This window comes from Coloeus monedula (assembly GCF_965178545.1).
Source record: "Coloeus monedula genome assembly, chromosome: 5".
Lineage (NCBI taxonomy): Eukaryota > Metazoa > Chordata > Aves > Passeriformes > Corvidae > Coloeus > Coloeus monedula.
The window spans coordinates 49,006,932-49,034,459 of NC_138785.1; the positions used below are offsets into that span (position 1 = coordinate 49,006,932).

At 38.4% G+C, this 27,528-nt stretch overlaps 2 protein-coding genes across 2 annotated transcripts in view; both read left to right on the forward strand.

Moving 5' to 3' along the window:
- TEC (tec protein tyrosine kinase) overlaps positions 1 to 5,710 on the forward strand; it is a 46,421-nt gene extending 40,711 nt beyond the window's left edge. Inside the window, exons 15-18 of the mRNA XM_082281451.1 lie at positions 152 to 216; positions 1,178 to 1,296; positions 1,639 to 1,796; positions 4,735 to 5,710. Coding sequence (XP_082137577.1) covers positions 152 to 216; positions 1,178 to 1,296; positions 1,639 to 1,796; positions 4,735 to 4,812 — 420 coding nt within the window. The 3' untranslated portion in view covers positions 4,813 to 5,710. The remainder of the gene's footprint in view (positions 1 to 151; positions 217 to 1,177; positions 1,297 to 1,638; positions 1,797 to 4,734) is intronic.
- Positions 5,711 to 7,609: 1,899 nt separating this feature from the next.
- Positions 7,610 to 27,371, forward strand: LOC309572911 (tyrosine-protein kinase TXK-like; the record flags this gene model as incomplete). Its single annotated transcript, XM_082281452.1, is given in 16 exon segments — positions 7,610 to 7,702; positions 7,706 to 7,727; positions 13,386 to 13,437; positions 13,656 to 13,758; positions 14,560 to 14,765; positions 15,720 to 15,785; positions 16,402 to 16,456; positions 17,256 to 17,335; positions 18,725 to 18,852; positions 19,986 to 20,060; positions 20,995 to 21,166; positions 21,872 to 22,088; positions 23,012 to 23,076; positions 25,106 to 25,224; positions 25,685 to 25,842; positions 27,159 to 27,371. Coding segments are annotated over 16 exon segments (1,680 nt in total). The 3' UTR covers positions 27,228 to 27,371.
- Positions 27,372 to 27,528: the final 157 nt, after the last annotated feature.

Genomic DNA, 27,528 nt, shown 5'->3' on the forward strand with positions numbered 1-27,528 from the left:
CACATGTACTTTTTATAATGAGAATATACCACTGAACTTCGTAAATGGTTTAACTTGCTAAGCAATGAATACAAAGACCTGATTCGATTGCTGTAATTTGTCTGCAAGTGACTCCAAGTTTTTCATCCAGCTCTAACCATTCCCCTTGCAGGCTGCCAGGAACTGCTTGGTGAGTGACTCAGGAGTGGTCAAAGTCTCAGATTTTGGAATGACAAGGTATGTGTGAGTGTGCAAATGTATTTATGGAGATTTGGAAAAATTCACCTAACCCTTGTACTTAGCCCAAAGGCAACACAGACCAAGCAAAATTGCATACAAAAATGATCTTTTTTGACCCCTATAGGGAACAGCCTTTGGTGGGGTTTTTTTTTGCCTTTTTCTTTTCTAGTGCCTTTAATGCTTGCTTGTTCTGTGGTCATGAGTTGATTTCCTTACTCATTTTAAAAAAGACATATTGGAGCTTGTGTTTCAGAGAGCAGAGCTGCTTCAGAGATAATAGTTAATCTGTATTTTGGTGAATAGGTGTTAGAAAGAGGCTGTTCAGTGAGTTTGGGATTCTCTTGGGATAGATGGTTCAGAGTTGCATCATGCTAGCTGAAGGGCTGGGAGATGCTTGTGGTAGCCGGTTAGATACTGAGATCTGGAGGGGTGTTAATTTCCTGCCCTTGTTAGCACCTGCGTGGGTGATGTGTTGGTGAGGCAGTGGTGGGAGCAGCTCTTCCAAGAAAGGTGTTAAAGCACCGTGGTTTGACTTTCGCCACATCTCTGTGTTGCTGAACTTCTATGTCCCCTGACATCTGAACCCAGACTGGCTGGTGAAAAACAGAACATGAAATTTCTGCTTTTGCCTCATTTTCTCTCATAATAGAGATGTGTAACTTACAGGTGGCGTAGACCTGTGTTGTATAGCTAATAAATCACAAGAAAGGACTCTGAGGTAATATGAAAAATGATCTTAGTCATGGTTGAAGCTGTAGTACTGCCCCCAGGAAAGCTATTTTTATCGCATGATGCTAACATCCATGGCCGTTAGGTGGCAATATGAGCTTCTAATATTTGCAGGTTTGGAGGCTGACTAATGTCTGCCTTTTTTTGTTGTTGTTTTTTTGTTTGTTTGTTTGGTTGGTTGGTTTGTTGGTTGGTTGTTTTTTTGTGTGGTTTGTTTGGTTTTTTTTAGGTATGTCCTTGATGACCAGTACACAAGTTCTTCAGGGGCTAAATTTCCTGTGAAATGGTGCCCCCCAGAAGTCTTTAACTATAGCCGATTCAGCAGCAAGTCAGATGTCTGGTCCTTTGGTAAGACATTCGTCATGGAAAGAAAGTGCATTTTTTATGTTTTATCAATAGCAGTTAAGCTTCGGTAATTGGGAAGGATTCAGGCACCTGAGAAGAAGCTCAGAGAAATCATTTACCATGGTTTTATTATTGATAAAGTTCCACAGACACATTTAGTGCTGTTGTTCATTAAAACCCATGCTACTAGAATAAGATGTCTTCAGTGATGACACATGTGAACAGTGTCTACAATATGGATCTCAAACTATTTATCCATCAGAAATCCTGAGTCCAGGGCTCAAAATAAACACATATGTTTATGAAGTTAGTTACTTTCTTCTTCTTCTTGTTTTTTTCCCCCAGGCGTTTTCATGTGGGAAGTATATACAGAAGGAAAAATGCCCTTTGAAAAAAGCTCCAACTATGAAGTGGTAACAATGGTTAGCCAAGGACATCGCTTGTATCGCCCCAAACTGGCCTGTAAGCAGATGTATGAAATGATGATGATGTGCTGGCAGGAGGTATATATTTATATATATTTTTAAAATTTTTTTGCCTTTGAGTTGAAATAAAGGTTGATCTAGAAACAGCAGTTATCTCCTCTAGAGCGGCGTTCTGAGTGTATCCAGCTCTCTCAGCTATTAATGTGCGTATTCTTAAGACAAAGATCTCCTTCTGGTTTGCAGCTGAGCTAGAGCTGTGATAAGATAAAGCATTGAAGAAATTTCTATGAAATAAATGAACTGTCAGATTAAGTATGCAAAGGCATTTAGTAATGAAATTAAATCATTCCTAAATCTGTGCTGTGCATACAAATCTGTGCATACAAATACTGCTAACAACAAAAAAAAAATCAGTCAAGAAAGGCCTAGAGGTGGAGAATCTGATTTTGTATTGCCTCAGTTTACTACAGAACCATGCTAAAGTGACTGAAAATATTTTTAAGGGAATACTTCATTATCTGAATGTCAATTATACAGGAAATAAATATTAACTTGCAGTTGAATGTAAATACAAATCTGAAGGTTTTTAAGAAAAGATTAAAGTATACTGTAGTATTAATTGTCCTAACCCATAAAGATATTGACTGTACAGTATTCATAGAGGTCAAAGGGGCAGCAAACTGAAATCAGTATAAAACTAAATTGGAATAAAACAGTTTTTGTAGTACTAAAATAGTAAGTCTCTGAGAGGATAAGTGCATTTAATGAGCTGTCTCTGCTTTTGAGAGAGTAATTGAGGAAACCAAGGGTGTAAAAAGCTGCATGATTCAACAAAGGCAAGTGCAAGGTCCTGCACCTGGGGAGGAATAACCCCAGGCACCAGTACAGGGTGGGAGTCAACCTGCTGGGAAGCAGCTCTGTGGAGAAGGACCTGGGGGTCCAGGTGGACAACAAGCTGTCCATGAGCCAGCAATGTGTCATGGTGGCCAAGAAGATCAATGGTATCCTAGGCTGCGTTAGGAAGGGCATTGTCAGCAGGTCAAGGGACCTGATCCTGCCCCTCTACTCAGCCCTGGTGAGGCACATCAGGAGTGCTGTGTCCAGCTCTGGGTTCCTCAGGACAAGAGGGACATGGAGCTCCTGGAGCAGGTCCAGTGGAGGGCAACAAAGATGATTAGGGACTGGAGCATCTCTCTTATGAGGAAAGGCTGAGGGAGCTGGGGCTGTTCAGCCTTGAGAAAAGACAACTGAGACCACATCAAAGTCTGTCAGTATCTGCACAGAGGGTGTCAGAGGATGGATCCAGGTTTTTCTCAGTGGTGCCAAGCAATAGGACAAGAGGCAATGGGCAGAAATTGATGCACAGGAAGATCCACCTGAATACGAGGAAGAACTTCTTTACTGTGTAGGTGGCTGGCCACATGCTGGAACAGATTGCCCAGAGAGGCTGTGGAGACTTCCTCACTAGAGATATTCAAGACCTATCTGGACACAATCCTGTGTCCTGTGGTCTAGGATGACCCTGCTTGACCAGGGAGGTTGGACCAGATGACCCACTGTGGTCCCTCCAGTGTGACCTGTCCTGTGATTCTGTGATTTATTTCCAGTTAGTCTTTGCCACAGGGTGTGCTGCAGAAAAACTGCTCTTTTCCAGTAATAAAGATGACATACTGTCTTGGAGAAGATGATGCTGGAATAGAGAGCAGTTACTTATCAAATCAACTGGTGGAGATCTAAAGCTTACAAACCAGCTGGTTTAATTCAGAAAAAAATAGATTGAAAACAAAGTGCTCTGGAGAGTTGTGGAATGACAGACATATTTGTAGCTCGAAAAAGCTATTCAAAGGAGCCAGGAAACTACAGAGTATTACATTTTGTTTGTACTTGGTAACCTGCTTGAAATGGTCCTTAAAATGGAAGAATAATTTACCAGGAAGACAATGATAATTTGTTGATGTTCTTTGAGTATTGATATGTGTTTATAGGACTTACATGAACATCAACAAGTTGCTTAAAAATTTGTTGATTTTAGCAGGGGTTATTAACATGAAAATCTTATCAGTCATCATGCAGGAGAGAGAGAAAGTTTACAAATCACAAGCAGAGCCCAAGTAATGGCAAGATTCTGTCGATCTTTGTCATGAAATATGATTAACTGTAGGTACCTCAGTCCTTGTTTAATAAATTTATTAATGGTTTGTAGACTGAAATACTACCAAGGCTTCAAGATTCATCAGGTCATACAAATAGAAATGCAGATAAATGGAGGAAAAGTGCAAGTTACCCAGACGTTCAGGAGATGTGAAATTAACTGTGTCAGCAAGGTCAGCGAAGAGACTACCTCAGTGTATTGCCACAATCATAGAATCATAGAACCCTTTAGCTTGAAAAAGACATTTAAGCTCATCAAGTCCAAGCATTAACCCAGCACTGGCAAGTCTGCCATTAAAACATGTCTACAAGAGCTACATCTACACATCTTTTAAATACCCCCAGGAATGATGACTCAACATTTAAGTAAACAAAACAAGCAGGGTGTTATAAGACATAAGGAACTGCATGGAAAATAGAGTAGATGAAAGATGCCTGTGCATAAATCTGTGACACAGTCTCATTTCAGAGGTCAGAAAATAAAGTTGATATAAAAGAGGCATAAGAGAATGACACCCAAAATTCTTAGGAACATGAACAACTTGCATAAAGAAAGATTGGAGCAGTTTATTGGGGAAGGGTGGGAATGGGGAAGAGAAAATGTGCAAAACTATGCAAAATAATGAATTATATGAGGAGTGTAGTTCAGCAACACCTATTTACGCTTTTTCAAAGCATAAAGAAAAGGCGTTGCTTACTGAGACTGTGACACGTCCCAAAATCCAGACAAGGAAATATCTTTTCATTTCATACCTAATGAAATGATAAATTCCTTGCCAAAGAATGATGATATGACCAGTAATTTATCAAAATCAACATAACTTTATGGATTTCTAATCACAGTTATGCATGCTTTTTATTTTAGAAACCAGAGGAACGCCCGACTTTTGAAGAGTTGCTTCATGCAATCATTGACATTGCAGAGGGTGAAGATGCTTTCTGAAAAAAGACAGCACAAGCAGCGGAAATAAGGCACTTTCCAGAGATGTGGCTTCATAGTTTCTTTTTAAGAGCTTGATCCTGTAAGCTGTTGGGTGCTGCTAAAGAATGTGGGGAACCTGTAAGGTCTGATCCACTCCAGCACAAGGAGAGTTTTACATTCTGTTGAGAAATGAGCACAATATCTTCAGCAATATTAGCAATCTCTATATTTTCTCTGAAAAGTCAGCATTGCATAGCTGTAAAATTGAGCTCTTTATGGAGGGAGAAAATGTGGCCAGAGGCCAGGAACCTCATTTGCATTTAGTGGGTTGGGTTCATGTACATACAATCCACATTTTTGGGTTTCTCTCTACGTGGGCAGTAGCATTAGTAGTGATTTGCATGCATAAAAACAGAAGGTATCTATAAATGGCTTTTTACTGACACTGAAATGTTTCCAGAGATTCTCCAGAAACATTATTTTTCGTGGTTGATGGGTGTTTATCAAGAAGATGAAATGCACCTCTTTGATTTGCACATAGTAAGTTGTTACCAGCACAGCCCTCGGTTTAGCATAACACTCTGAAAGCTCTGCTTCATGAGCTGTGATATGCCTGGAGCCTTTGTAAGCTTGGCTTACCAGAGACCTCCCATGCTTAGTTTTCATGTTACTAATGAAAAATAAGTCCAAGATTCAGCACAACTAGCTGCCAGTGAACCCTAGTACCATGTTTTGGATTAATTATAAAATAATTTATATGCTGTATGTACTGTAAATATATCAGTTCAGTGCATTTATTTATATAAAGTGGGGGGTTTTTGTCTTGAAATGTTCAAGCACAAATTTGTCCTACCTTCACTTAAACACACAATTCTATACAGGGGGTTGTAAATGAGAGGAATTCTCAAGTGTGTTTAAGAAGGGCTCGTGTTTCTGTCTGTTGTCTTTACATACAGTGATCTAACATTTCTGTTCATAACAGAAGATACCATCCTGCATGTGTGTGTAAATAAACTGAATGCTAACTATTGTTTGGAACCAACTGATGTGTAGCCTATAATTTACTGTCAGTGCATCATAACTCAAACTAATTGTTCACATGTATATGGCATTATGGTAGCGCATGTGTGTATATATATATATATATATATGCGTGTATATATATATACACTTCAGTATGTATACATACACTCTCCCTCTCTCTTCATATATATGTATGTGGTAGATTGAATACATATTTAAATTAATTTGGCCATGATGAAATGTTCAGAATTACCTGAACTCTCCTTAGAAGTTACATGTGCTGTCCCCTCTTCTGGAGGCTAATGTCTCCACAGCCTTGCAGAAGCCTACTTGAGTTAACCTAACTTCGTAGCAGTGCATATGAGGAGTATTTACACTCCAGTTTTGCTGTAATCACCTTCTGAGTAGCTCTATTAAATGTTTTCATTTTCTTTTGTTACTTGTGCTATTGTGCCACATGTAATAGCAAATAGATTGCACAAAAAGTTCTTTTTTTCAAGTAGTCAGAGAGAAATATGGTGAAGTTTATTTCCAATGAAATTATTAAGAGTAACCATAGTTAGCTTAATACATTCCATCATTCTTGCATTTGAGTATTTCTGTAATCAGTTTTGGACATGCTTAGATCCCCACCCTGCTTTGCTTAAATGTTTGGCTTTATGTTCAAAAGGAGGAAGCCTCCTCTTTCTTGGAAGAAGTGCTTTCCTTTTCTAATGCTATTCTATTGAAAAGTTACAGGCGGCCAAAAAAGGTTCAAATGCCTATTTCCTTTTTCTCAATGACAAAGTCTCAGAAGATTATTCCAACCATGCAAACCAACTTGTCAAATTGCTGAGTCCGAAACCACTCTCCAATCAATACCAGCAGCAGGTATTGTTAAAAGGGAAAATTTAGGGGTTTCTACTCTCCCTAGTAGTAGTAGTAGTGGAAAAAGCAATGTGGAGCATTTAAGGTAAGCCAAGCACATCTTTCCTTCCCCAGCCACTCATTTGAACCCCACTTTCTCAAAGATCCTCCAAAGCATGGTGTTGCTAACTCTTTCAACAATGCATCATGTTGTAAATAATGTTTCCTTTAAAACCCAAATGAAGCTTAGGAAAATCAGAAGATTAATTGCTTGCAATGAACTTTAATTAAATATTCATCATTAATTTGTATAATAGAATACACCCTAACTGTGTGGACTTTTGGCAGCAGTTTTCTCAGTGGGGTGGGTGCTTTGAATCTGACCCTTTCACCTGCCTCTTCCGGGTACCTGAAGATAATTTCTGCCTACTTGCTATTGGGCTTGACTCTTACTTGGGATGTCAGGAGCTCTGAGGCACCCAGTTTCTTGATGAGTGCATTTTTTTTCAGTTGAATGTAGGCTTAGATGGCTAATTTTAGAAAGGATCAGAACACCTCTGGAGGCAGCTGTGTTGCTGACTCTCTTGGTCTCTTGAAAAGCAGGTTGAAATGCTGTACCATCCTTTCTTCTGGATGAGCTTGCTCACCCTTAAGCAACTTCAGCCTGTCCTCCTATTTTTATTATAACTGAATTTTTTCAGATGTTGGGGTGAAAAATCCATCTGAACAAAACCAAATGTTGTGATTTACATCTGCTCTGGCTTTTTTACTTTTTTTTTTTTAAAGAAATACTTAGACCTACTGATAACAGTTTAATAACTTTTTTTTCTATAAAATGTTTGATTCTAGAAAGCAGACCGTTTTTTCTCCTTCTACTCTGTTTGGGGCTTTTTTTTTTTTTTTAAATAAAAGGTAAGTAGGCGCGGTCAAGCGGTGTCTGTGGTTTACCATGCTTTGTATCAGAGTGAAAAGCTCAGTTTGGGCTGTTTTACTGGCACAGCTGTTGAAGAGAGGTTTGCATTTTCATCTTAATATAAACGAATAAGCAGACATGATTCTTTCTACCTGTAAGTAAATTTGGCTGCATATTTTGATCTTGTAGTTTTGTTTTGTGCAACAGCAGTGTACTTAACAAATGAAGCATTTAAATATAAAAATATGAACCTGCTTTCTCTTGCACTAAGGGAATCTCTGTTAAGACTGCTTGTCTTGACTTTCAAAATTATTGCACAAATATTAATCCACTGTATGATGGATTTAGCAAAGCAACTACTTTTATGTATAGATAGGGAGATAGTTCCACAAACTGTTCTTAAACTCATAAACTGCATAGACATAGATAGAAAGTTTGGTATAACTAAACCTGTCTTTCCTTCAGAGTAAACTCAACTCACAGGAAAGACAGAAAGTCTCAGCTTGCAGACACAAAAAGCTGAAAGCTCATATTTTAAAGTGCTTTTAGAAGCAAACTATACTGTAGCTTTCTACCAGGTTATTGGTTTTTGTTGTACTGTTGAAAACTAACAGACCAGACCAGGAAGCAAACTGTGTGTTACAGCAAAGGTTTGATGGATGAAGCTGAGTTTGTAGTGTTGAACACAGTTAACCTTCTGCTTCATTGCAAGAGCAAAAACTTCTTGCAAAAAATGCTAGAAGAGTGCAAACCTTAGACATGGACTAGAGTGCTTTCAGTGTTAGGCGTGCTTTGAGAAATGGTGATTCAGTAAAAGAAAAGCAAAATGGTGAAATAATAAAATTATAAAATGCAAATGAAAAAAATTTATTTCTAACTTGTTGCTTTTGTCTTTGATGTTACTTTCCTAAAGCTGCCATTTGCAGTGAGTAACAACTGAAGATAGGAGGAAGATTGCGCATATGTATGTGTGTGAATTGGCCACGTAAACAGACGACATTATCAACCCAAAGTGTACTCGGGGTGTTGTGGGACTCCATCAGGCCAGGATGTGTTTTCACTCTGCCTTCTCTGTTCTGATGGGACTATCTTTAAGCTGCTTAAGTAAATGGCTGCTCCTGACAGCTGACCTGTCTTTTTCTTCTTCCTCTTGCATCCCATCTGCTGTGTTGTGCACAGATAAATTTATTTTCAGGACTAAAATGTTGATTATCAAAATGTCAGCTGCACATTTTTAGGCTGAGTGTTTGTCAGATTAGCTTCAACGCCAGTTTTCTGGTGTTTTTACTTTAGCACGTGCTTCATGTGCCATGATTATTTCTTGTTTTGAAACTGAGCATCCCAATAGGTCTAATGTATGGCTTGGTGCTTCGATAGGCTGTCATGGCTCTGTGCGAATGTTGGGGTTCGTATTTGCTTACCAGGGAGATAATATGACACTGCTTTATAAACAAATGTCTTCCTCCTAAAGTAGTTGTTTCCAGAAAGAAAAATACATTAGCGGTGAAATGCACTGTATTTGTTTGTTCCTATGTTAAATAACTTTGTCTAAGGTTGCAAGCTTTCATCAAAAATTGCAGAAATAAAAAATTCTCTATACAATTAAAGAAGGAAGATTTGGCAAGTTCTAGATTCAACAGCTCAAATACCCATCTTGTTTGTTTTAAACTACTGAATTTAGTTGTTCCATGATGATGTACCCCGAGGATCAAAGCAACATTTTTGGGTAGCTTGTGTTTTGATAGAACTCAAGGAAATGTGAGCTGGAAGATTTTATGGGGCTGTGGGTGCTGGGGAAATCTTCCTTGCTATGGATTTAAAAGAAGCAAGATTTGATCAGTTTTTAAAAATTTTTGGGAAGCTTTTTGGTTAGGTAGGAAACAGAGAAGTAGAATCTAAAATTAAGGGCTCCGTAAGCACTTCATTTTAACAGACTTCAAAATTAATTTACTGTTAAAAATTATGGAGTATTTCTTCCTGTTAGCCTGTATTTCTTTCCTGTGTCCTGTCCAAGCAGTCTGTCAGTCATTACATGGCAAATCTTATTGGTCTCTCTGTTCTCTTCAAAACATGGAATCCAAAATGTGATTTCCTTGCTGAAGTAAAACTCATCAGTGACTAATCTTTAATTTAAGAACTCTTCAATGTGGTTACTTGAGTTAGGGACCTGGGGATCAAGGCTTGCTAACATGTATGTGACTCTAACACTCCTTGACAAATCCAGTGTTTTGCTTGGGAAAAAGTCTTTGGTGAAAAGTTGAAGGAAATCAGATAGAATAGTTCCACTGATTTCAGTGATCTAGCAGAAGGGATAATCAAGAAGAAGTATTTTAAATGAGTAAATTCTAAGAATGTATTTTCAATTTATTTATATTTTAAATGTTAGCTTTTTAAAAAATTAAAATACAGGAATTTAAGGTTTATCATTCTTTCTTAGTTTTTCTGATGGCTGTTGAGAAAAGAGAAAGAAAGGAAGAGCCCAAGACATGGGAGGGTGCACATGGGGGTGAGAAGTGTCAGGCAGGAAATGCCATCTTCCGGCTACGTGACAGCGCGCACTGGAGTACAGCCCTCAGTGTCAGCATCTTCCTTGGCCGCAAGCAGGAGGCCAAGAGGAGAGCAAGTTAAATCAAATTATTCACTCAATGTATCAAAGCTTTCCTCATCTGCAGTGTTGGCCAAATCTTTCTGAAAGAGCATCACAGTTTGGGCCTACTTTCTAAAGTGAGTTATGAACTTAAGAAATATGAACTTAATCGGGAGGGAAAAGTGTTGTTCAAGAAGCTTACCAATGACCCGGGAAGATGTAAAATGCATAGATAAGTACACAAGTCTTTGCTTGAGATGCTGAAATTCCAAGCCATCAGGTCAAGGCTTCCACCCTTAAGTCAATTTAACTAAAGCAGAACTTAGCTCTGCAGAGCAGAAGGCCTTTCTCTATGTGCTTTGATAATGTTTCCTAGCAGACTTGACGAATTTCCAAACAGGAATGAACAGTTTGCACTGCATTAATTTACACTTGTACTAATTTCTACTGAATTCAGTCCACGAATACTCTAGGACTAATGCAGGGACAAAAGAATTTCAGAAGTGACTGAGGTTGCTGAGAAAAGATGTTTAAAGAAAAATTCATTTTCAAAGAGCTGGAAATTACCTGCTTTAGGATCATAAATATCTGCTGGATTGATAGGCTGTGATTTCACACTTAAAATACTCCAACAGAGTGAATGAGGACAGCTAAACTTTGACAGAACTGTGCAAAGTTTGTGCTGCTCCTCCAGATCCCGCAATTCAGTTCAGCATGGTCTTGTCTAATCCATGGCCTTCGTCTAATCTGAGCCTTTAATTTACAGTCTTCAGAATTTGTCATATCATATTTTGTCATCGTTATTGGATTACACGCTCTACCCTTGGAAAAATTGCTCACCAAATGAAGCACATATCCCAGGAAGGAAACATCATGATTACAGCTTCAACCTATACCTTTCCTGTGGTTTTAGGGACAGGACAAGAGGCTCAATATTCAATATCATATATGCTTATGTTATTTTTTAAAATGTCACATACAGTTATTTATTGCTAATAGCTTTTAGCACAGTAAAAGGAGGGGGTAAGACACAAAAATCGTCAATTAACAAAGCAAGTCTGAGATTCACTGAAGGCAAAAAGGATTCCTGAGCTTACACTACAAATATATTCAAACTATTGGGCTCATAAAGAAAACAAGACAGAATTACATATCCATAACATCTGTCTGAACATCTTGCTTTCATGGTAATAGTCAAATCTTTAAAATCTTATTAGAAAATTTTTCTAGTGTTACCTAGAAAATCTGCAGTGCTGCTTCTAACTATTTCTTGTGTTTTATATGGAGAGCAAATAATCTTATGAGAAAAAATATATTTAATTAGATTAGATGGTTCAATGAGAAGAAACAGAGAAGATTCCAAACGTCATGTTCCTTTTTGCAAATAACTACATACTTTATAGACATTGAGTAAACTTCATGTCACTGGCTGAAATAAAAGAAACTCAAGTATTTTTTCACCCGTGGTGTTCACTTTTCATGAGAAGTTTTAAATGGCCGAGGGACAATTCAATGTACACTAGACAATTATGCAGCAAATAAACTTCATTGCCCATATCTTTTTAGCCTGGCTTCTTTGAAGAGAAGCTGTCTGCTGGCTTGGGTATTTTTAATTGCTGTATTTTTCACAGCTGTCACTGGAAATTTTTACCAAACAATTGATGGTGGCTTCTGATTACTGTTGGCTCATCAGTTTCCCACACGGTAGATTCTTCACAGGATTCAACAGTCTAATTTTCATCATGTAGTAAGGTTGCTTAATGTTTTGAATGCTAGGATGCATACTCTCAGCATATTTGGCTTTCAGTTGGTACTAGGCATTAGCAAAAAGTCTCACAGGACACCAGAAGGGGCATCCTATTTGTTCTAGGCTGGATTGGTTCATTAGGATCAACAATGCAAAAATGCCACGAGGGAAAAACGAATAAAGTGGAAGAATTGATGGGACTATGCAAAGAAATATCATGTGAAATACAAAGCAGCAAAATTCTGAGACCTTGGGAAGTGTGTTTCGAATAAAAATCTGAAGCCTCTTTGCAAACTATGACCTCTGTGGCAGAGAAAAATTAGACACATTATAGTGGGATATAAAGTTTATTTTCTGTTAATGCAGCAGAATATGAGGAGAACCTTCTCTTTCCATCCCTGGCTCTCATGCTTCTTAAAGAACTGTACATTGCACACCTGAGAACCTGAGCCTGTCCTGCAGGTGCTGCTGCTCTCCCATCTGCCCAGTGGTGACACATGAGGGTGAGACAGCTCAGGGAGCTGACCCAACAGAAAGGGATTACCTGCCCTTTTAGCATCCTGTCTTACTCAGTTTGAGATGAGATGAGGTGCAGAGGGAAAGAGTATGGGACCATAACTGCTGCAGCTTGGCTCAAACTGCTACGAGAACACAAACTGGGGAAAGTAGGTCTCAGCCCACATAGAAGTGGACCAGAGCAAGTGTCAACCATTTATTTACCTCATTCAAATCTTCTTAATGCCTTTCAACCTATTTAATACCATATCCTCTCTGCTGCATATACAAGATATATTGGATTGATTTCTCTCTAAATTTTTGATGTCTGTGATGATGTATCCAATGTATTTTTCTCAGGATTATCAGCCCCTTGACATGCAAGTGTAAAGCATATATTCTCTCCATGCTTTAAACCTGGGCTAGTGCATTTATTATACTAATGGTTGCAACAGAAACAGGAAAATCCATATTAATTCAAAGAAATTAATATAGTGTTGGTCCTTTAATAAACCTCAAAATAAAGAAAATGTTGTCATAAAAATGTGGTTTTGTATTTGGCTTGAATAAGCTAAAAATTATGTCAGTGCTGAAGGGGACAGTTCTCCACCTCCAGTCCCTGATGAGATTCTCATCCCCCTTGTTGCACCAGGTAGAGCTTGTGCAGGGTGGTGTAATCAGTCAAATCGGTATGAATTTGGCTGACAATGTCTTTTTTTTATTATTTATTTTTGCTAATTTAGTGAGCTGATTTAGCTCATATACATGGCCTCGTAATTGCCAAAACATTGTAAGGGAGACTGTGGTAAGAAAGCTCTGCTGTTTTTGGTGGCTGCAAGTTCAGCTGTATTGATTTGCAAGATATCTCACAGCAAGACAGAACTAATAGTGTGTCTAAGCACATCAGGTAGACCTTAATTCTGTAAGTTTTGTGAACAAACAAACAGGAACACTGCAAATACAGAAAATGTTCTTGTTCACAGATCACACCATCCAGTCTGTTTTCTGCTGCTGCTGCTGCACAGTGCAAGAAAGGTATGTGAAATGCTTCAGCTTTTCCGTAAATAAATATCTACACAAAAAGGATTTCTTAAAACCCTTCTATTTGCAGTAGAAGAGCAAATATGCTGAAGTTTAAAGACATTGTACTCTGCATATTCCTAATGGAGGAAGGCATGTATATCCATGGATATTTTTATGTGAATGTTTATAGATACGCATTCACACAAATGCTTCATGTTTTTCAAAATCAGAGAAATGAGAACAAATGTGAACCTGGACCCGGACACTGTCCTGGTGACCCAGTACTCTGCCTCACAACCAGACGTTTCCTATGAATCTATTTGGAAGTGCCGGGTAAGTAACGTTTTGGCAGGTGAAAAGAGAGAATTGAAGTGATTTGACATACAGTGGCTCAGTACCAGAATAATCAGGGGAGTAACTAGCTCTTGAGCTTGTAAAGTTCTTTGTTGCATAAAAATTACAGAGTAAAGGTAACTGAAGAGTCTTACTGATGTAAATACAGGGTCACAGTGAGGTTTCCCAAGCTTGCTGTTATGAAGAAGGTGGTTCCTTCTTCCACTTTGGTTTTGGGTCATGGAGATGCCCTGCTGGGCAAATGCAAGTGCACCCTGCTCGGCTGGTATGTAATGTTCACCTTAGTTTTATTAGATCTAAGTTGATTTAATCTGAGTTTTCAAAGTATAACTAAGTGCAAAGGTAGAACCTCCACTGACGCAAAAGAAAATTATTATGTTCCTGCCAGTTTGCCAAGAAAGTCTGCAGTGCAGAATTATATGTTAATTCTCCAGATAAATTACTGAATTTCCAGACATTGTACCTCCATTGATTTCAATGCTGCTCTGCTTTTTCACCAGCGAGGAGTTGTCCCAGCATCCATAAAGTGTAGAAGTCACCCCTCCTAAGGCAGATAGCTTATTTGTTATTCACTCCACTTTCCATTGTCATTTTTGCTTCTGCACCAAACTACTTAGTCTTGCAGTTTTACAAGTGATGAGATGATAGTGCTTTACAAGGGGCAGTAACAACCATGATGAGTTCCTCTTAGTTACTGAGACAGTATAATAGCAGGGGAATTATGCAAGCAATAGTAGAGAGAAAGGTCTGGTTATGAAAAATACTTTTATTTTTCACTAGCGCAAGAGACAGTTGCAATTTAAGAACAAGCCATTACCTCCTCTGCCTGCCGAGGCCTTAGAAGACTACAGCAAGAATCCCAGAGTTATTGCACTCTATGACTTCTTTGCTAGAGGACCTTTGGATTTACCTCTCAAGAAGTCAGAAGAATACATTATCCTCGAACAGTATGATCCCCTCTGGTGGAAGGCAAGAGACCGACATGGGTAAGAGAGAGGGCATCTATTTCAATCTCCCTACACAGAAAGAAAAAAGCCTTAAACAACCTGTGCAAAAGTGAGACTTGTGAAACAATTTAGGGACAAGCTTGAAAGTGTTCAACTATGTATGAGGCACACAGACTGACTGGGCAGACTTTCAACAGGGTTTGGCACCCCAGAAATGGACAGGGAATCTAGAATCTGTTGGGAATTCAGAGTTAAGCCCTACACTCAGTAATTTCCTGAGCAAGGTGTTTGAGGACCATGTGAATCACTGGGCTCTGAGCCATGTGCAAATCCAGCTTTCCATATTTCAAGTGCTTTACAGTGGAGTGTATATGTGTAAACATGTCATAAAACCATAGAGATTATGAAGACATACCTGAAAAAAACCCTCTTACCCAAAATACCTGGGTATTTTAGAGAACTAGATAACTTCAGTTAGGATCCTTTTGACACTTAGGTTTGTTTTGTGTTGTTCTCCTTTCTCCTTTGCATTCTTATGTTGGGAATGGTTGTATGTTATGTTATAACCATCTCCTTTCCATTCAGATTTCTCCTTTAAATATTTTAAATGCTTTTTCTCAACTCAGGTTTTCAGCAAAAGTACACTGACAACTGTTTTGTATATACAAGTAAGCACACACTTTATATTTCTTCATATAGAAGCTTTGAATAGGCTGAAAACTAAGATGGTGGCTTCTGATTCAGAAGAAAAATAATTTTTTTCTATATCTTAGCCTATACCATCTGACTTTTCCAATTGAGTAGCCATCCACAGTTGTGGGACAAAAATGTTATGCCTGGGATGAAAGGACTCAAATTTTTATTCAGTTCTAATGCTGGAATTCAGTATCTAGCAACATAGCCGCTTTGTAATTCAACAAAAGGATGATGTATATCCTAATCTTACTATTATTTCACACTATATGGTAATATTATCCCAATATGTTGTTTCAGGAATGAAGGTCTAATTCCTAGCAACTATGTTACCGAGAACAGGAATAGTAATTTAGAAACATACAAGTAAGTACCTTTGAAAATGATAATTGTGCTTTCATTTCTAAAAATGGATTGCAGAGATACATTTTAATGCTTGATCCTTTGAATTTTTATTAGACATTAACATGTTTATCAAAAGCTCACTTTTTTTTTACAAAACATTATTCTTAAAGTGAATTAACATTCATTTGCATGAATCATAGTGTCAGAGTCCAGATGTTTTCTATTTCTCTAGACTCAATGCTTAATGTTTCTGTATTCTGGTCTTTGCCTGTTGTGATCATGTAGCTAATTCCAATTACTCCAATTTAAATTGCTGGAGAGAATATTAAAATTCTGAAAAATTGTAGAGAAGGAAGGCTTGACACATCATCCAGGACTGTAAATTTCATCACAGTTTGGCATAACTCTTTCCTGGGGTTTCTTTTATTTGAGCTATTATTTAGTCACAGTAAATTGGGGCCAGAAAATTCTTTAAAAAAAGATCTAATAAAACAATTCCAAATTAAGACATGTTAATATACAATGATAGTTCTAAACACATTTTTGACTTGGAATAATGCAATTACTAAACTGTGAAACAAAGCAAACATTCATTTTTACTGGCTGAAATTAAGGATAGGTTATCTCCTTGTTGCAGGTGGTACTGCAGAAACATAAACAGAAGCCAAGCAGAACTTCTCTTGCGCCAGAAGGTAACTCAGGTTGCACATAGAGCTAACAGTACTGAAAAATATCTATCAGTAGAGGCATCAAGAGCATTATCACAGTCAAATCCAAATCTGTTTGGTCTGCTGTAAGAGAGAAAGTACCTTGAAATAAAAAGGCATAGAGTGCAGACTATCCAGACTTCACAAAGCTTTAAATTGTAGCCCCAGCAAATTCTATGTAGATTTTCCATGCTAGATAAATCGAATTGCATGGCTTACTGTACTTGTCTGTTGCATTAGACATTGAAGACTGAAATCCATGTAGTAAGCTAATCAGTGAGCTTAGCAGAACCTGACAAAACTGCTACGTCTTCCTTGAATACAGAGCAAACAATCCATATTGCATTCTACCCCTGTCAGTTACTAAAGTGCCTAACTCAGTCAAACTCATTGGGTCTTTGCTCAAGGACTAACTCAGGCCTCTGACAAGAAAGACAAGGGAAGAATATCTCAGACAAAACTGTTTTAACTGTATTTTTTTCTAGTGATTTGTACAATTTGATTTTTTAATAAGTCAAAGCATTTTGACTACTTCACACTGAAGAGTACTATTCAGCTAAATCACTTATCTCTAAGAAGTTACCTGGCACTTATTATTTTCTCTGGGTTTTTTTTTTGCTCTGCCATGTACCTGGATATCCATTCCTATTCTTTACTTCTTTGTCTTCCTCCCAAACAGTCATAGGTATTCTACAGAATTTGTTAATCAGCTGCAATTCCTGTCTCAAGGGAGCATTATTGAAGCTCAAAAGCATAAAATAACTCTACTTGGATTTCTTTTCAGCCCAAAGAAGGTGCATTTGTTGTCAGAGATTCAAGCCGACAAGGTCTTCTTACGCTGTCCATGTATTCGCGGGCTAAAGGGTGAGTTCCTCTGAATGGTTAGGGTTTGAATCAAGAGGTGATGGAAAAGCTTCCTCCAAACTCCTCAGAATAATTGGGTAGGTTGGACATGCAGTGCACAAGATCAGGGAACCACTGGGATGCTGTTCATGCAGAGTTAATAATCATGTGTACAGAAAAGATGATGGTGGGCAGTGGATCACTGGCTGTGCAAATGTCCTGTCCAGACAAGATTACCCGCACTCACTGAAATTCCCAAATAATCTGCTGTGGAAACCATGCCACAGCCTTTGGCCACTGCACCAAACTGTTTCTTTTCTCCATAGGTTCTGTGCACTGTTAATTCATCCCAGACTCTGCTGTCCTCAAACTTCTCCTGTTTGTCTCCTAAAATCACCTCACCCCTACTGTGCACTCTTACTTTTGCCAGACAACAGCCACAGGATTCACTTTTGCCCATATCAGGAGCAATCACCTACAGCACCGACTTAACCCCCTTCAAGCTGTTTTATACCCTCTTCATCAGCCCTCCTACATCCTCCTGTATCAACTGTGTCTGCTTTCCTTCTCTCCCTCTTACAGCTAGCCAGAGGTGAGAGGAGCAAAGGCATTGCTGTTACCACCACCCTCTCCCTCCCTCCATTCCCGCCCGGAAACATGGGGCCAGCCCTCCCCACCATCCCTGTGCTGGGGACAGGCTCACAATTTCTGTAGGCTCAGTAATGTTCCTGATAATGACTCGATAATGCAGACTGTATAATGTTTCTGTACTCTGATCTCTGCTTGTTGTGACCATGTGTCCACAATTTAGAGAGCTAACCTTCAGCAACCACCAGCCTGAAATGCAAACTTAACTTCTTAATTTTGAGTGTCATGGAAAGCAGGGATATATGGGCAGCAAAATATACAGAAAACAAAAAAGAAAATACAGAAAAACAAAGGTATCAAATAAAAGCTCCAATGAAGACCCTTTGAAGAAGTAGAACAGAAAATTTAATCCCATGTTATAAATGAATTTGTGTTTAAGTTTTTGGGAGAAAATACAGGTAATTAGGGACATTTTAATTTTAAGAGGTTATATTCAAATAAATGCTTAATTAGGAGGAACACTTCTTGGACACTATGGCTATTTATTATGACTGCAATGGTACAGGGGTAAAAAATACTTGGGCAACAAAAAACATTGTGCAATTATCTCCCAAAGTTGGGAGAAATAGCCGTTCAAGGAGTCTTGTTTTTTTTTTCTCCTCAAACAGTTTCCCAGCTACACACAGCCATTTTAAGTTGAGAACTGTATCCCAAGTTTTCAGATTTTTCTATGCTTTCAATTTCATAATTCAAAGTGAAATTTAAGCAGATTTATAGTATAAATTATTTTTACTGAAAATTACAATGCTTTGTTGATTTCAGAAGTCATAATGGAGATATTCTACATTATCAAATTAAACAAAATCACTTCGGACAATATTATGTAGCAGAAAACTATCTCTTTTCATCTGTTCCTGAACTCATCAAGTATCATCAACACAATGCTGCAGGTAATGCATGTAAGCTGATATGGTTTTACATCTTTTCCTAATACTTTTCTTATAAAAAGAGACACAAGTGTTTCTATTGCTAATGAATTTAAATATGCCTTGATTCTTTATGCCAAAGTCATAGCTGTTGTGTGCATATACCATGGGGGAAGTGAAACTACGAAACTCATCTACATGTATTAAATAATTTTAGCAAAGATAGAAGCCTGCTCTTTGTTCATATTTGACTGAATAGGGCTTGGGTGAAATTTGATCATAATTCTTTCTTTGTCTATGACAAGGACCTGTATACATGCAATTTAATAAAAGCAGGAGCTATGCTGTGCATCAGCAGGCAGCATTCTACTGATTCTGAAAAAAAACCCCAACCCATACCACAAACAATCAGTGTCAGAATTAGGAGCACAAGGACTCTTTAACACTGGCTTTCAGCTTACCAGGGTTAGACACCTCTAACTGTTGGCTGATGGCAGATTTTTATAATTTTTTGCATGAAAAATATCCTTCAGCTTGGTTCTGCCCATAATTTTAATACAATCTAAAATGGTTTTACTCTGAAGGAATGAAGATGGGAAAACACACAGAGATCACTTCACTAGTTAGAGAGGAAGATATGGAAATGGACAGAGCCTTTTCCTGGAGGGAGGAGGATTGTAGGAAACACTTGTAGCAGAAATGGCCCTAAAAATAATAGTGGGAAGAATCAATGAATGCAGGGAGTCCTTGGTGAGGGATGTAGTCACTGATACTATTGGCCTATGAATGCAAAAGAAATGAATGACAGGCACAAAAATATTTCAAACCTGGGAAGTCGTGCTGGCAGACACTGTTTAGGTCAGTGACACAGCATTTTAGAACTCATTTAAGATCACTCTCATTGTACAAACAAGCAAGAGTATCACTGTTGGCTTTATGAAAGTATAAATACTTCTGTAGTCAGGGCCCTATTAAAGTCTTTCTCCATTTCTTCTTACTGTAGTGTTTTATCTGAGCAAACTGTAAGCAAAAGTAACTTCAAGAAATAAGAAATTTACATCAGATTCCAAGTATTTTTGTTTGAGAAGAGGTATGATATGGCATATTTTAAAATTAAGTAATTGGTCAGCAAAATATTGTTGTTTTGTCCCCTACAGGTCTTATTACACGTCTCCGACATCCAGTCAGATCAGATGGATGTACTTCACCAGAAACAGTAGAATTGAGTTATGGTAAAATTTTTATCTTCTTTTGAAGGAGATTTAGCTATCTGCCTGGGCAAGAGCTTAGATCATATTCACCCAGATAATAATTAAGTTGTATCTGTGAAATTCCTGGTGATGAGAAACACATAAACAGTGTAAGGTGTCAGTACCAAGTGAGACACCTGACTCAGCTGTTTCTGTGCAGTGACTGTTGTGCTTCTGTTACAACCACCAGTGCAGTTCAGAGCTATTTGGACTTTTCTAAGTGAACCTATGACTCAAACTGATGTTTAATAGCTTTTGAAAGGCTATTTGATTTATTTAAATACTTAGGAAATTGAACTTGAAACCTGAAATTAATACTATTTATGGAGAAGATTGTCAGTTATACAGGTTTTGGAAATAAGAATGGAATCTTACATGGTATTAAAACAAACAAGAAATAAATGCCAGTTTTGTGTATATAGATCAGGAATTTCATACCATCTGTTGGACAATAGGAACCTCCAAAACTGAGTATTTTTCATGTTCCCACAAATCTCAAGGCTTAATATTTCTGAAGGGTAGAACTATTGTAGTTGCTACAACAAAGGTAGCCATTGACTATTTCTGTAGCTATTCTATCCATCTGGAACTGCTTTGGAGCTAAAAACATCACATATAATAATGCCAAAAAAGTTCTCATGTGTAATCAAAGCTAAACACTTGCCTTATCTTCAAGCCTCAGACATTTCTACATTAAGCAAAATCCCTAATCACATTCTTCAAACTCTAAAATATAATTTATATTTAAACATATGTGAGCCAGTGAAAATTTTCAGATATTTAAAACATGCAATAGCTGATGCACAGGTATGATGCTTCGCTGTGTGCATTAACTGCAGCTAGCAAGGTGTGTGTCCTGGAGCATGGCTCAGGAAAGTTGGCCTGACTCTTCTGGCATATTGGGCTGCTTTTACAGAGGAATGGGGATTAAACCCATCTGAACTGCTGTTCCTGAAAGAACTTGGGCGTGGGCAGTTTGGAGTTGTGTATCTCGGTAAATGGAAAGAAACTATCAAGGTTGCCATCAAAACAATCAATGAAGGTGCAATGTCTGAAGATGATTTCATGGAGGAGGCCAAACTGATGATGTAAGTACAAAGGATGTTCTGTCAGTTTACCAAGAAATGAATATAACCTAATTGCATTTCAAACAAACAGACAAAGCAGTTTGATGGGAATGGTGGATGTGGGGGACAGAAAGGCTGATGTAAAGGTCTGAACCAAACAGATGCAGATGCTTCCTATGCCCAGACTCTTCCTTTAGAGTGTGCCCTGCTTTGTACTGTGGAGCTCAATGGGGAGTAAATGTTCTGGAAAAATGTGAACATGCTCCTACAACTATTCTTTAATCCATAACTCAGTGTCTCTAGGAACACTGGCAGAGCTTTTATGTAACTAAAGCTTTCGAGAAACCATATTACCATATTGGCAAATTTTGCAAATTAGGGAAGTATCCACATGAGGTCTTGGCAAAGCCCAGAGAACCCTTGCAGGGTCAAGGTTCCTGCCTGCAGGCCAAGTGTAACTGGACCCTTCCATTTTGCACCAACCATATCAAGCTTTGCATTCACTGCATTTCTATAACTGATGAGCAATTATGAGTTCACAGAGTGAACTTTTTGGAGGAAGTTGTAGACCGGAATGTGCTAGGTAGTGGGAGAGCTCTGAAGACAGCTGAATAGGATACTGTTTATCAAGTAGCGAAAGTATTTTTCAAAACCATCATGAGAATCACAGGTCTAGTTACCTGCCAAGAACAAATATTAGCCTGTCTAAAATGTGATTTTAAACAGGAAACTCTCCCACCCAAAGCTGGTCCAGCTTTATGGAGTGTGTACACATCACAAACCTCTCTACGTTGTGACTGAATTCATGGAAAATGGTTGCCTGCTCAATTACCTTCGGCAAAGGAGGGGGAAACTTGGCAGAGGCATTCTCCTGAGCATGTGCCAGGATGTTTGTGAAGGGATGGAATATCTGGAAAGAAATAGCTTTATTCACCGTGATTTAGTAAGTACAATAGGTTTTCTGAGGCTCTTGACAAATGCTTGCAGTAAAGAATGTGCTGTTGCATTTTCTGGGACATTATGTGTCCTGTAAGACTTCAGCCCTACAGGATCTAATAAGGCAAACCCAAACTTTTCAGCTGTTATTTTGCCCATGGAGAGATCAAAAAACTACTTGAGAAAAGTTTTTCTGTTGGAGGTCAGAGAAAATTAGGATATTGACGTGGAACTATCTGGTATTAGGACACCTCAATAGAAAGGTGACCACAACACAACCAAAATCACAGCATTACAAAAGGTCAGCAACAATGAGAATTTTAAAAAATGAAATCTTTTTCTATCTATATTTTTTTGGCTCCCTACTGCCATCCTTCAATGCTGGGATATATGAGCAGCTTTTCTGCCCATAGACAGGGAATTAGAGGAGAAGAGCTTGTTTCTTTACTCCCTGATACTTTTTCAATGCTCACATTTGGATGTAGAGAGGAAATCTTCCTTCTCTCCTACCTAGCTGCATTAAGAAGTGTAAAATCTTGAAAATTACCAGGAGGTTCTTGATTTCTGTAATGAAAACATAAAAAAACATGTTTAAACTTCACAGTAATTGTCCTAGTGTTGATATTCAGGAAAATATCTGGTCGGATCATTAGACTGCAGCCTGAAATTCTTTCACCATTCAAGAATATCTAAACATATTGCAACTCACCCTACAAGCATTTAAGTTGTTATGTGCTATGTATGTGTAACTACACAGTAGTGAAATATGTTCACTGACTCAGAGACAAAAATTCACAAATATTTTTGACCAATACACTAATCTCCTTTCAGATATAAACAATATGAGGTGAAGCAAATATAACCTGCTGCTGTGTTTTTCTTAAAATTCTTTAACAAAGATTTCAGATATGTTTCTCTCATTTTCCCCAGGCTGCAAGAAACTGTTTAGTCAATGCGGAGCATGTCGTTAAAGTATCCGACTTTGGCATGGCGAGGTACGAGGCCATCAACAAGGGTTTTGTGAGCACCTATTCTCAGAGGGCTGCAGCATGATCTTTAGTTAACCTCTCTGCTTGCTTCACTGGTTTGGGGAATCCCACTGTGGTTAATTTTTGAATTCTGATGAAAATTGTAATGTTTAACCGCTGTACCATGAACGGGATGTCATGTGACATCTCTGTGACATGTGACATGTCACTCTTGGTGAGTGCAAGATAGGTAAACAAAGTGCTAGGTAAACTTCAGAGGTGTTTATGGGTAGAGAAGTGCCCAGAGTGCACAGAAGCTTGAAGAAAGAAGTTCCCCAACTTTCCTGAGCAGGATGGAGGACAGAAAGTCACCAGGGACAGAACTGGGAGCTGGTTCTGACCTCTCGAGGCAGCGGTAGCTGAGTAGGTGAGGCAGGATGGAGGGAGTACCAGGAGGGTGGGCAGGAAGTGTGATACATCCTGCCCTGGCAGGGAAGTGGTTTTTCTGCTTAGCAATAGAACCAGCCAAAGTGAGGAAAGAGAGCCCACTCAACTCTGACAAGCACCAGCCTGAGAAACATCGCTCTAGCCTCACAGACTTTCCTCAGAGGACACAGCTGAGCTGACCAAATGACTGAATGCTACCCAAAGGGGATGTCTCCTTCCTTCTTTCCTCTTCTAAGCTCAGCACAAAGCTCTCCACTTTTGTGTTTTACTGGCTGTTTTTTCCGTGGGATTAGCAGACTGAATCAGCTCACTTAGGAGGCAGATGAGATTGAAAGAGTCAGTGGCTCTGAGCAGCAAGTTGTGGTGACATTTACCTTGCAGCTGCAAATCGTTAAATCAGCACAGCTATGCTCCTTCGGTTTTGCCCCATATTTCTAACCTCAGGCTTTCAACACCCTAGAAGTTCATAGCTAAGAACTTGTTTTTCAAAGGGCTATCGTGTACCACGGTTGGACTGCTCCCCAAAAGGGTAAGGCCAATATCAGGGCTCTGGACTTATCCAAATGAAACAGGAAACAAGTAAGACCAAGGTGGCTGTCAGGGTCTAGCTTAAGAATAATGGACCTGAATGGCTCACTGTGGCCACAAAGTGGAGATTAGTTGTGTGGCTCTAGGACTCACTCTCCTGGGGAGGCTGTGGAAAAGTGATGGGAACACAACCTAATTATTCAGAGCTCATAACTACAACTACAGGTTTATTTTGTACTGCTATTTCATATGTTCCTTATTCAATAAGCTCCCATGCTTCTGTGCCTGCACCAAAATAAGAAAGTGAGGCAAAGAGATTATTTATTTCAATGTGACCTCCTTTAAAAGGTGCTTTAAAAAATTAACTTTATGCTTTCCCTGAGAATAAATGTGTACGGCACATCTGTGATCTGCTCAGGACAGTAGTACTTGGAAAATGTGCCCAGAGTCTCTAAGTATGTAGGGGTCAGCCTAGGAACCATTTAAAGTGTTGCCCTATAAATGCCTGCATTAGGCACATAATTTCATCTTATCTGGGAGGTCAGCTCCTATAAGCTTGGGCAAAAACAATTACTTTAGTGCACCTACAAGAACCGTTGCCTCAGATGTGATGAACATTTCTTTGTGTGTTGCTTTGGTAACAATGTCCCTAATACTGCATCTGTGAAGATGGGCACCAAGAGTCATATTTTGGTAGAACAAGTGATTGAAAAGGTGGATCCTTTTAAAAAAAGACTTTTTTAGAAAAAGCAGTTATTTATTGCCACTGGTTTTCCTGCCCATGGTGAAGTGGTGTGTCTTATCAATATACACCCAAGATGACAATAATAACCATCCTGTCAGTCTTATGATAGTATCAAAATGTTTTATTCTGACATACTTCTGATGAATAATCCAAATAATTTATTTAAACAGAAATCTCTTTAAGTAAATAGCTTCCAGTATGGGTTTTTTGTTCATTTTATACTAAAATAGTGATATAGTCTTGTTGTTTCCAAATTGACACTATTTTTATGGAATTCTAAACCATTTGTGAAAATGTCACTCATTCAAATACATGTGGTTTCCTCTTATTCTTTAGGTATGTCATTGATGATGAATATATCAGCTCTTCCGGTGCCAAGTTTCCAGTCAAATGGTCATCTCCCGAAGTCTTTCATTTCAAAAAATATAGCAGCAAGTCAGATGTCTGGTCTTTTGGTGAGTTGATTAGGTGAATGTGCAACTATGCTTCCATAAAACTACTGACGTGATTCAGGAAAGTGTAACTTTTTACTTGCACTACCTATCTTAAGCTGCAGTCCTTCCCATTTTCCAAATCTTGCTTATATTGGACAAATGGGTTTTTCAGTAGGAAGGTTATGTACCTAAAAAGTAGATTTTGACTGAAATGTGCACTTTTGATAAGTCCTCATTAGCCAAATATATCTTCATCTCAGTTTCGTGGACCACCACCTTAGCCGACTCAAAAGAGAGCAGAATTACATTAGTTAAAAATGGTTTGGGTTGTATCCTTCATTCAGCTCAGGCTGCCCATATTTTCATGTATTTTTCAATACAAAAAAGAATCAGGAGTGTTTTTTATTTTCCTAATATTGTTAAAAGCTTGTGGGTTTGGTGTCTTTTGTTTTGTCCTAAACCTATTTTGGTTCACTTCTAGGTGTACTGATGTGGGAAGTTTTCACAGAAGGCAAAATGCCTTTTGAAACCAAGTCAAATGCTGAAGTTGTCCATGAGATTTCTCAGGGTAACCGACTTTATCGACCACATTTGGCATCGCATCATGTGTACAAAGTCATGTACAGCTGCTGGCATGAGGTTTGTTGCCTATTCTGTTTCCCTGGGGTATTACTTTATTATTAATTTTTAATGTGGATATAAAAGCAATCTTAAAAGATCAAGACATTAAATCCTTATTTCACATCTATGGCATTCTCAGCATCTTCAACTATGTTTTTCACAAATCACACCTAAGTTTACAAGCTTCTGCTTCTTTTGACTGTTGCAGGTAATAAATATAAAGCACACTATCAGTACAATAGGTCTAGACCATCCCTGGGTTGGAATATGCCACTGTTGTCATGTTTCTCTACTCGGTCCAATGTAGTACCTTTTTCACACCTTTGTATCGTGCATAGCTTTCTCTAGATCTGCTCTGAATGATAACTGTAACACATTCGTATACCAAGTGGATATGCCCACTAAATACAGATTTTGAACCCCGTTTTTCAGGTATATATCAGTATCTCTGTACAACAGTACAGCTCCTAGGCTGTGCCCTTTTCACCCTCCCCAAACTGATTTAGTACTTCATGTTCTTTTGCCATTTGTCCAGCACCTATTACTTCCTAGATTGGTATCAAAACACTGATTTCATCAACTTATCCACCTTATTAATCCCTTGAGGACCCTCCTTCTCTAGTCTCTAGGAAATGAATCTTTTATTTTAGGTTAAAAGTATTTTCAGAAGAGCTTTGTGTGCAATTTTTTCATGTAAATGTGTAGGCACACACAGTGAGTAGCCAAGGAATCTTGTTGCTCCATTGTCTCCTTTATCTCCCACCTTTTAACTCTGTATGAAATTTTTAAATTCTGAGTAAAAAAAACCTTAAGATATGGAAATCTAGATTGCATCCAGCTTGCTTGCTTACTGCAAACATCCATTGGAGTGCCAGCCAGCAGAGAGATCATGGGGAAGAAGTTCTCTTTTCTGTCTGCCACCAGACAGGAGTTCGTTCCATACTGAGCTGCAGCACTTCAAATTATACAGCAGTGAAGATTCTTTTTCAACAATCCAGGAAGCATTCCTGAGTATCATGGTTTCCTGACAGGTAGGGCTTTCCATAGATCTACTGCAAGGAGAAATTCCATAGGAATTCTGATCCAGAATTGAAATAAGTGTAAAGGAATTTCAGGAATTTTTTGACAAGTGCCTGTGCTCATGCTGCTGGTGTCATGAATAGCAGATTATTTTTTTTCTCTCAAATGACAAACTTGATCTTTTCTTCTGTATTAATAAAATAAAATGTAATTTTTAAGTTGTGTCTCATATGTACTTCTATCCAATTTCTGAAGTCTGATGCTGTAATTGACCAATCTGCTAACATAAGTTTATCCTCTGCTTTTCTTTTCAGAAACCTGAAGGACGTCCTACTTTTGCAGAGTTAATAGTGACCCTCACAGATCTAGCAGAGATGACATAATCACAGATTTTATACCAATATATTTACTGAAAGGTTAGCATTAAGCATGCCACTAATGTAGCTGGTACAGAAAACATCAACCTTTTACAGAAGTCTTTACTTAAATCACAGTACCAGCATTCTACATACTGAAGTAGCTGTTTGGTCCTGGCCCAGTTTTTACTTATTTGAGAAAGATACTCCAGGAGACTGGTTTGGGACTCTCAAGGCTTTGTTTTCAGGATTAGGGAGGAATATCTTCTGTCTGAAAAGCAGTAACCAAGCCTACTCACCTTATAGACCTTTTTATTCATTCTTTTGT